Source organism: Meles meles, chromosome 4 (genome assembly GCF_922984935.1).
Source record: "Meles meles chromosome 4, mMelMel3.1 paternal haplotype, whole genome shotgun sequence".
Taxonomy (NCBI): Eukaryota; Metazoa; Chordata; class Mammalia; order Carnivora; family Mustelidae; genus Meles; species Meles meles.
The window spans coordinates 104681620-104692282 of record NC_060069.1 but is presented as its reverse complement, the minus strand read 5'-3'; the positions used below and the strand labels follow the sequence as shown (position 1 = coordinate 104692282).

The 10663-nt window shown below is 46.2% G+C and overlaps 1 protein-coding gene across 3 annotated transcripts in view; it reads left to right on the top strand.

Moving 5' to 3' along the window:
* Positions 1 to 8291: 8291 nt before the first annotated feature.
* Positions 8292 to 10663, top strand: part of NECTIN3 (nectin cell adhesion molecule 3) — a 126804-nt gene continuing 124432 nt past the window's right edge. For all 3 annotated transcript variants that reach the window (XR_006817975.1, XR_006817976.1, XM_046001667.1), the window contains exon 1: positions 8292 to 8853. Coding sequence is in view for 1 of the 3 variants with exons in the window: in XM_046001667.1 (XP_045857623.1) it covers positions 8694 to 8853 (160 nt within the window). In the remaining 2 variants the exon portion in view is untranslated. The remainder of the gene's footprint in view (positions 8854 to 10663) is intronic.

The window sequence follows — 10663 nt, the reverse complement described above, 5'->3', positions numbered from 1 at the left end:
GAAGCTAAATAGGGTAGATTAGGCATAGTGCTGAGTTTTATGTTCAGGTTCTTGAGTGTTGGTCAAAGAAATTTAAAAAGGGGTTTGGGAGGTGTACTAGTAAAAGAAAACTCAGGTTTCTTCTCTACTCACTCCAACATCTAACACTCTTTATACCAACTGGGGGTCCTACATTTCTAAGCTGGAGTTAGCACAGACCCAACAGACTAACCCACTTCAGACGCCAAGCCCAGGTCCCAAACTGTCACCGGTACTTCTGACCACTTGCAAAATATTGAGGGTTTCTATGACTCTCCCTCGTCAGATTTAATGATTTGCTAGAATGGTTCTCAGAACTGAGGGAAACACGTTTGCTGGTTTATTATGACACAGCTCGGGAACCGCCAAAGGAAAGAGATGCCCAGAGCAATGTCTGTGGAAGGGGAGCAGAGCTTGCGTGCCTTCTCTGAGTGCACCCTGCTTCTGGCCCTCCATGTAGTCACGAGCCTGGAAGCTCCCCAAATCACTTCAGTTAGAATTTTCAATGGAGGCTTCATTACAGAGGCATGATTGATTGAATGATTGGCCATTGACGATTCAGTCTATCTCTAGCCCTTCTCCACACTCTGGAGGTTGAGAGGGATAGTGAGGCTGAGAGTTCCAACCCTCTAATCATGTGGCTGGTTTCTCCAGCGACTAAGCCCCATCCTCCAAGAGTCGCCTTGTTAGCATGAATGCAGATCTGGTTGAAAGGGGTTTATTAAATAACAAACACACTCTTCTCAACTCCTACCCTTCAGGAAATTCCAAGACTTCTGGGAGCTCTGTGCCAGGAGCCTGAGACACAAAGATTAAGTATATATTTCTCACTACATCATAACTAGTTTTCTACTGCTGCTGTAACAAATTGCCATAGACTCAATGGCTTACAATAACACAAATTTATTAGCTTACGGTTCTGTAGGTTAGGAGTCCAACGGGGTCTCACGTGGCTAAAATTAAGGCATGGGCAGAGCTGCATTCCTTTCTGGAGTCTACCTCCAGGAGAGAATCCAGGTCATGGCCTTTTCCATCTTCCAAACCTTGTCATATTCCTTGGGTTATTGTCCCTTTTCTCTATCTTTGAAGCCAGTAATGTTGCATCCCTGGACCATTTTCCATGGTCACCTCTCCCTCTGACTCTTCTGCCTTCCCCCCCTTTGACTTTTAAGGATCCTTGTGACTGACTTCATTGGGCCCACCTGAATAACCCAAGGTACTTTTCCTACTTTCAAAGTCAGCTAATTAGCAACCATAACTATTTGCAAGCTTAATTGGCCTTTGCCACGCAACCTAACACAACCGCAGGTGTTGGGGATTAGAACGTGGACATCTTTGGGAGACCAGTTTTCTGCCTACACGAAAGGTCCACTGCAGAGGTCTGTAAATGGTGAAGAGGAATGCTGAATTAGCACAGTCTGGTTAATGGTAGGCAGAGTTCATCAGAACCGGTTTCAAGATTTCAATTACACCTAGGCAACGAAAGCCTGCTCAAAATTCCACTCCCAGGTTGCCGATGATTGATAACATGATTTCTGAACCCGTATTTAAACATACTAACACTACTACTAATAACAACAACAAAATAACCCCTCTTGGGCTTTGTATGTCAGACTTGCCCTAAAGTCATTGTATGAATGAATTTTATCCTTAAACAATGCCGTGAAGAAGGAATCAACGTTTCCTCTAAACAGAATTAGTAACTTGCCAAAGCAGAAGATTGGAACTGAAATCCGGGCAGTAAAGCTCCAGGGCTTTTAACCTTACGTTACAAAGCCTCCTTAAATCTCAGGGTCAGCAGATGTGGAGGGCTGATCAGTATCTGCTGTGGGTTAGATACCAAAGGGTACAAGTTAGAAATACAGCTTCAGGCAACTAATTAGGACAGGATTTGTTGAAACACCCATGAGGGGAAAAGTGGCTCTTCGTTGTACTGAACCTACACAGACACCAGATTTCTTTTGTTCAGTCAATCGAAATACGAAAACTCTTCTTTCCTTTCTCTTCTTTTCATCCAACAGATATTTATTAATGATAATATATAAAGGAAAATGTACAGGCCACTACATGAATCTGAGTTATGCCCACAGGAATTAAAGGAATAATATAAAGTGGGATTATAAAATTTGCCCAGTAAATTATTAAACCATCAGTTATATTATTTCAACCTCTCTCATTTGATCCCCTGGCCTCACTTTCTTCTCCATATTCTTTCTTCTTTTAATGTCCCTCTGCCTCTACCCACATGTTCACTACCTTCCTTCGGGTGTCTCTCCTTTTTTTTTGTCCTTTTGTTCATGTGCCTTTTGCCTCCACAGTTGCCTCCATTACTGTTAGCTAGCCACGTATACTCAGACCACTGTGGGAATAGATGATTTTGTCTTAAAATAATAAAATTCTCCTGAATTCATTTTCTCCTTTCCATCCACTTATCGCTGCTTGAATTCAGACATTTATTTGCTGTGCTCCTCACAGTAACTTCCTTCTAGAATTTCTGCTTATTTTTCCCAAGCCCCTGGACAACCTATCCATCCATCCTCACTTTCACACACGTCTCTGACTTTTCTAGAACACCAAATGTTGTCATTGCCCTACTCAGAATCCTTTGATTATTCCTATGATCTACCAGATACAATCTAAACTTCTTTATAAGACCTCAAAACTCCCTGCCTACCTGTTTAACTTCATTTTCCCCTTCCTTCTAATTCCCCTTTGCAGGTAACCCTCTAGGAGCCCAGTAATACTTGTGGTTTTCCAAACACGTCATACTCTGTCATGCCCCCATATCCTTCCATCTGTCATTCTTCTATTCCCTCTGCTGCTTTTACACCATCTGTATGGAGAATTCCGAGTCATTCTTTAGGACTATTCAGATGAGATTGGGTGCATTCAGGGTGGTATGGCTGTAAACCTATAGGACAATTCAAATATGATCTTTGCTTTTAGGCCTTCCCAGTCTCTCTCAGGCAGAACTGGGACTCCCCTGCTCTCTCCAAAAGTGTACATCCCTCCATTGCTTGTAAGAATACTGTTATTGGTACTTGGGGTCTGGACTTGGGTTGTTTTCATCCCCAACACCCAACATAGATCCCAGCACATTGGAGTTTAATCATCTTTGCTAAATTAGCTTACCCTTTTACCTGACCTTCCATAACGTTATGGTACAGCTCCTCTTTCTGCTTCAACACCAGTTTCTTGAACTGTGTTCTTTAGAACCCTGCTGTCTCTAAAAAAGAGTTGTATATTATAGAATTAAGCTTTAGATAGCTATGTGAAATGTATGCTTGTTTTCACTGTAGGTTTGGGAGAGAAGTCCCTTTCTTCTTTTCCCAAATAATCCTCTTATCTTTTAGTTCCATGATGATTCTCAAGTGCAAGCAAGTTCTGTGAAAGAAATAAACCACCTAAAGGTGGTTGGTAAACCACCTAAAATCAGAAATTTCTTTTTGTTTTAACCACGATCTAAAGAACATTAGCAACAACAAAAATAAGTCATATATATATATGTATATGTACATATATATATGACTAAAATACCAACATAATTACCACCAAATTTACTTATTTCAAACCCACCTGTTAATGGGATTATTGCCAATGATATAGAACAAGTTTTGTCCATTTACCTTATTGTTTTTATTTATATGAATTGACAGATTGACGTTGGTTCTGTTATCTTAGACAATCTGACGGAGAGAAAAGTAACGGTTACAAAGGGAAGGTTTTGGGAAAAAGTCACTGAAATAAAAAAGAGCACCAAATAAGGTTCAATCAGGAACACAGGAAGCATACTATGGTACTGAGGGAATTTAATAATAGGTATTTTTACACAGGGTTTTGGAGGGATTCTCCACACCAAAAAGAAGACCACTGAGATAATCCTGCGATGTAAACTGTAAGGAGCCATTACCACCTTTAAAGCCGGATAAACGAAGGGGAAGGGTTGGGTTATGAGAGCTCAGAAGCTCACAGGTTCAGGTTCTTGCTGAGCGAGGGCTCAAACCTCTGAGAAGTGGCACAATCTGGCCAGTGCTGGTACCTCTGCAGAAGTAGGATGGGTCTGGTTCTAGTGTAAAAGTGGGAGACTGGAACCAACAGCTGAAGACAATGGAAAGGGCTGTTAATACTGATTGGATGCTGGTAGGAGCAGGAAGCAAACAGAGAAGATCAAGTCTCTTTGCCTCTACTCCTGCCTTCCACTCTTCTCCAGGGACTTTTATTGACAGAACCCACCAGAAAGCCAGCTGGTAGAGGAAGCAGAGTTTCCAGAGCCCCAGTGTCAGTACTACAAACCTGGAGTGTGAAATGTCAATACGGAGTAGAGAGAGGATAGCTGAATAATGGCATTAGGAGTAATTAAATAGAGAATCTTTTTAATTACTGAGCAGGAAGCCCAACACAGGGTACAATCCCAGGGCCCTGGGATCATGACCTGAGCCAAAGACAAATATTTAAACAATGCAGCACCCAGGCGCCCCTAAATAGAGACTCTTAAGCAATAGTCAGCGAATCATCTTCCAGCTTAAAAAATTCAACACGATCATATGCTCAAAGCTTTAAAAAATTAATAATTTTTTTCTGTTGAGTTTGTCTGTGATTAGACACACACTTGAGTATGCTATGTCACTACAGGTCATTTAGTAATCTGGTATGGGACTTACATGGCAGATGCTGTTCTGGGTGATTGGGCTTCCACAGTGAAAAAATAGATAGGTCCCTGCACAATCTTGTGGAACTTTCATTCTAGTGAAGGGAAAACAGACACTAAATAAAAACACAAGGTGTTAGATGGTGTCAGAGTATAATTAAGAAAATAAAGCAAGTTAAGGGGGATAGGAATTGGGATAGGAGAGCTTTTCATATGGGGCAGGGATAGAAGACCTGAATGATAGAGTGAAACTTGAGCAAAGATCCAAAGGAAATATGAGGGAGAAATCAGTATGACTATATACGGGGAATCTTTTCAGTAGAAAATAGTTGCATTTGATAAATGTGACATTGGTGAAGATTTTGCAAGTGGGTGGACTTTTTGTGGGTTTGCAGTTAGATTTTAACTATTTGCATAGTTCTGCTTTAGAAGACTATGATTCTAGTAGAGTGGCATCAACTTATTGTCAAATACAGTACCAAGTTCAAACATTCCACAAAGCATTGCTCATCTCTTCCACTGAGGGTAAAGCTATACTTCGTCACGCAGCAGGTTATAAAAAATTTGCTGATGGTAAGGGGAATGAGCTGAGTACATAATGGCCCACCTTCACTATAAAATACTTTCTTTGTTTCAGAGTCAGCTATGAAATTCTAATAATAGTCTCAAACCTATCATTTGGATTATGTGAGTAAATGTAAGATGCCCAGTACTGTACATAATTACTTCTTTGTTAAGAGGTCAACCTTTGTTTTTTAGTTAAGAGTTAATGAACCTCGGTAATTAGCCAACAGTCTTTGAGGCAGAAAGTCGGATGGACACCATCAGTACTCTTAACCCAAAACAATGAAATCATTGTTGGCAGTAGGATCATGTTGCCTTTTGTTCAGATAATTTTCTTCTTGGAAAATACATGCATACTTTGGATTTAATGGTGCCAGAAATATTAATAAGTTAGCTATAATTATTCCTGAACCAGTTTGTCACTCAAACAATACAAGTGAACTTATCTGTAAAGTTAGACAACTAAAATGGTATAAAACACAGTAATACTTTCATGATAAAGTGTTTTTTTTTTTTTTAAGTTAACAGTAATTCTGGTACTTGAAAATGAACTATACCATATTAAAATCTCATTCTGTAGCTAGTAATAATTTCCAACAGGAAAGCCTGGGGTGACTATGTCTTCATTTGAGAACAATGTAATTTAAGACTTGACACTCTTAGAAAGTAGAAATTTGAGTGACCTTAGTAAGTTTGTTTTCATGTTAAAAGGAATCTTGAGAGGTCAGTGGTGCCCAGCGGAAGGCAAGAACTTGGGTCTGGCAGGAAAACCACCACATGTGGCTTGTAGTATTTTCAATTAACCTCTCTGCCTAGGTTCCTCCCCTTGTCCAGTAGGGATAATAGTAATTGCTATCTTCCATGGGAAGTAAGCCTGTGCTTTGACATCTCTGGCCAAAGATGCTATATCAACACAAATGATTAATATCAGAACATAATGCCTGTATGCACATAAAATACTAGCATAGTGCTCTTTTAATGCTTGTATAATATCTATAAATACTGCTCTTCCATGTTCTCGCTTCACTTTAGGTCAGAGAAAAATATAATCATAGTATGTCACTAATCCAATTTCTGAAAATATGGAGGAAACATATTTTTTAAAGCTCCATATCATCCTTTTGAGAAGCACTAAACCTGCTAATCCCTCATGGTTTCTTGTAGCAATTGCACAATGGCCCCCCATATTAAGCCTCTGGCACCTTTTCAAATGCTGGCTAAATTACTTTTTCTGGAAACTGGAACCATCAGGGGAAGGCCAGGGGAATGAAATTGGCTAACGATATTAAAATTTTGGTTGTTTAACATTTAACTGGCTCTCAACGTGTTGAAGTGCTATCTAAACAGATAATTAGCTAGTCGCTGCACAGTGGGCTTTATGTAAATTTAGCAGGCAAATTAGGTTTAGAGAATGAGAAAATAGGAAAAGAAATTTTCTCAAGGGAAGCGGTGGTGTCAGCACAGCTGAGGAATGTCACAATAGCTACATTTCGTCAATTATGATCATCATCAGGGGATCTCCGGGAGAGACGCAGGACAAGGTTTATTCATAAGCGCATCCCGAGGATAGGAGATGGAAAGGAGTGGCTGCAGGAGACAGGCTGGATGAGAGACAGAGAGAAAGAGAAAGAAAGAGAGAGAGGATGGAGGAAGAAAGGTACTAAACGGAGCACTGGGAGACAGGATGGGAGGCGCAAGTTGAGAAAGAAAAAAGAGCGGTAGGCAGGGGTAGAATGGTGTGTAGCTTTGCAGGTGAGTAAAACCCTGTAAACCAGTGGGTGGAGGGGTGGGGGGTGGTGGCTAGTGATGGAAGGGGTGTGATCTTGGCGGCAGGCAAGCATTAGTTTAGCTGCGCCAGGCGGCTAAATCCTTACTCGACTTTCCTTCTGAATGGGAGCACATTTCTTGCTTTTCGTGGGGATGCCAGGACCCATATAAAATTAATGGTGTTAGGACTGAGGACGTGTGTCTTCTGCCTCCAGTCCAGTCCAAACTGTCCTTCGCCCCTGCAGAACTGCCAGGGGTAGTGGCTTCAAGGTCAGGCCACCCCTGCTGTGCGTGGTGGGCGGAAGAGAAGGGTAGGGCGCGTAGCCACCTGGGGGTGAGGTAGGGTCCTAGGGGAATCCCAGACCTCTTACGGGCAAATGCTTAACACTTCCCGAGGTTGCTTTACCGCGATCAGTTCAGAGGAAAACAGGCAATGAAAATAAAATTACACGTGCGAACATGCAAATGAAACAAAACCGAAGAAAAACACCACCGCACTCCAGGCGCTCCGATGGGGGAAATCCATGGCCTCCTGTTGCCAGTTGCCCGGCGAGGACAACGGACAGCTCGGCGGCCGGAGAAGCAAGAGCGAGAAAGCAAACCTTCCGGGGCCCCTCTTTTCGCTCGGTTTCGCTGACCTTTCCACCAAGCCGCCCTCCCAAGGCAATGAGCAAGAAAAACGCCTGGTGCAAACAAGCCTCGGAGGGCTGGGGGAAGTGGAGCTAGAAAGAAGGGAGGGATTCGGAAAGCGCCGCTGTCCCGAGAAGCAGGAAGGAAAAAGTCTCTCCTTTCAGCCCCCGGCGTCCCCGGCGAGGAGGGAGATGACTAGTTCTGCAGGCTATGTACAGCCTCCTAGACAGGGACCTTTAGCGTGGGCAACGGAAGGGCAGCACCATCCTCCCGCCTGCCCCTCCTCACTTCCCCCCACCCCCCACCCCGCCCGTCCCGGCTCCCCGCCAGAGGGAAGAGCGCGGCCCGGGCGAGGAAAGCAACCAGCGCGATTGTCCCGCCGCCCTCCGCCTCGTTCTGCGCGGGTGCCGCGGTGGACCCGCGAGGGGCGGAGTGGGCTAGACCATTGGAAATGTTGGGAAGGGGGGAACGAGGCGGGGACGAGGCAGGAACAAGGGGCGGGGCCTACTAACCTATTCCAGATTTTCCCGTCCTCTTGAAAGCTCTGCTTTGGGAGAAACCCGTTATCAAAGTGGAGAGAAGAGATTTTTTTTTTAAGGGGGAGGAGCGTGTGTAGGAGGGCGGGGTGGGAGGAGAAGCCGCTTGCAGTCGGCGATCAGACGGGAGCTGGAGTTGTGCGGGGAGGGCGGGCGAAGTCCCAGCGCCGGCTCTGAGGGTCGGCTTCCTCTCCCCCTCCCGTGCGGGGCGGGGTGGTGCGTTCCGAGTTCCCAGGAGTTCGAGGCGGGCGGGTGCCTGGGGGAGGGGAGTGGCGGCGGCGGCGGCTGCGGGCGGCTCCCGCCTCAGCCTCGGCAGTGGCGTCGGCGACGGCGGAGTCAAGGCAGCGGTGAGCGCTCGGCTGAGTGTCAGCCGGCGGCGACGGCTCAAGAACTGGGAGTTGGGAACCCGCGCGCCGGACCTTCCGCCGCCGCCGCGCCGCGGCCGCTACTGCCGCCGCCCAGAGCCTAAGGCGCCGGGGCCTGGGGAGCCGGGGGGTGGGCGAGCGAGCGGGCCGGGGGGAGGGTGGGGGATGGCGCGGACCCCGGGGCCGGCCCAGCTGTGTCCCGGAGGCAGCAAAGCACAACTTTCCTCCGCTTCTCCCCCCGGGGCCGGACTCCTGGTGCCGCCCCCGACGCCACCACCGCTACTGCTGCTGCTCTTCCCGCTGCTGCTCTTCTCCCGGCTCTGTGGTAGGTGAAGCTCGGCGGCCGGCGCGGGCTGAGGGAGGCGGGACCGAGGGTCCCGGCGCCGCGGCCGACCGGCGCGGGCCGCTCACCGGGGCGACGAGGCAGTTGTGCTCGGCGGTTGGCTGCGCGAGCGGGTGCCGTGGACTTTGGCTGGAAACTTTTTCGCCGCGCCCGGGGCGAGGCCGGGGAAGGGCCGGGGCTGGCGAGTGCAGCGCCGGCCTCCCGCTCCCCTCCCCCGCTCGCCCCGCTGTTGCCCGACGCCGAGTACTGGGTGCGCGGGTTGCTCCTCACTGTTTGCTCGGGGGACCGTTACCTCCTCGCTGTTTCGCGGAGGAAGCCGAGGGCGCGGGTTTAGGGGCTGGGGCGAAGGTGCCGGGCTGCATGTTTGCTGCCCCCTTTTTCCCCCGGTGAAACTTGAGCTCTGCGCCCGGATACCTTTAGGGACCAGAGCCCGACGGGATGGAGCCTTTGGTTCCCAACCCCTCATCGCCTTCCACCCTGTGGAAGGCACCATGTTAGCCCAGCCTGCCGCATCCCCTGCAGTCAGTTTTCTACGGTCGTCCGGCCCGCTTCTGCTCTGGCAGCCCCTGGGTCGCGTTGCATTGAGATCATCGCTGCCTTCCAGTTTGTGGGACGTCTCTCACACTGTCCATGTTTATTTTTGCGAACCGCGTTTGTCCTCAGGACTTCGATTGATGTGTTAAATACCTGATTGCATCCACTGTGCTCCGGCTGTTCTGATCAAAACAAACCCCACGCCTCTTCCCTGTCTCTTTCGTCCCTCGTTTTATGTTACAGTTTTCCTGTCACATTTGGGAGTTAGTCTCTTTGTAAATTCTGTTCCTGGGTGTCGGAACCTAGAAGTCCACTTGTTAAGGATCGTGTAAAAAAAAAAATCTGATCTCTCAGGGAAGAGAGATGGACATAAGTTATCATTAATGGAAGGTGATGATTTGAGAAAGTAGGGTCACCAGTCTTTGGGGATTAGCTCTGCCTGTCTTTTGGTAATACTGAAATATTGCAGGAAGTTATTAATTTCTAAGACTCGTACTTGGTGAGGAAGGTGGAGAAGCAAAAACTTAACGCTTGCATAAAAATTGGTTTACCCAAGGCATTTGTACTGGTACATAAGGCTGCTATTGGATCTGTGCTTAATGGAATCGTAAATGAAACCAGAAGTTTTATCAGTATTTATTAAAAGGAGAGATGCCTGCAGATTTCTGGGATGGTGTGATTTAGAAGAAAGAGTGTCCTGTTCCGGGAGGTGTGTCAGGGTAGTTGGTTATGAGAGAGGCAGAGTTTTCCGGAGATTGACTGCCCCTTATAGGCTGAGAATTTCCTCCACCAGTTCACCACCACGTTTCAAGGATTGTAATGAAAGTTTCTGATTTACAGAGTATAGTCTGATACACGGCTCATTATCTAATCTCCACTTTCTGTAGCTCCACTCCCCAGCTGTTTGGTTCCACAACAGAATTCTTAATGCTGTTACCTTTTTAAATTGATGGAAGATTCTAGGTTGAATTTGTGTACTGTTCTTTTCCATTAGGGAGGATTGTGGATTACAGTTGGATGGGAGCAAGGTTGGAGGGAATGTTAACAGCTTAGTAGCCTGATTTAGATTGTGTTAAGGATCCGGTGAATATTATTTGTATCTCTAATAAAGGCTTATCTAGCTGGGGAAGGCCTTATAGAAGGCTGAAACTAGGTGATGTGTACAGATATTCAAGGATATAGAATTTGAGTAATAATTTCATAGTGCTTATACAAGTGAAGTGTTGATTACTTTTGAAGGAATGCATTGGTTTTCGTG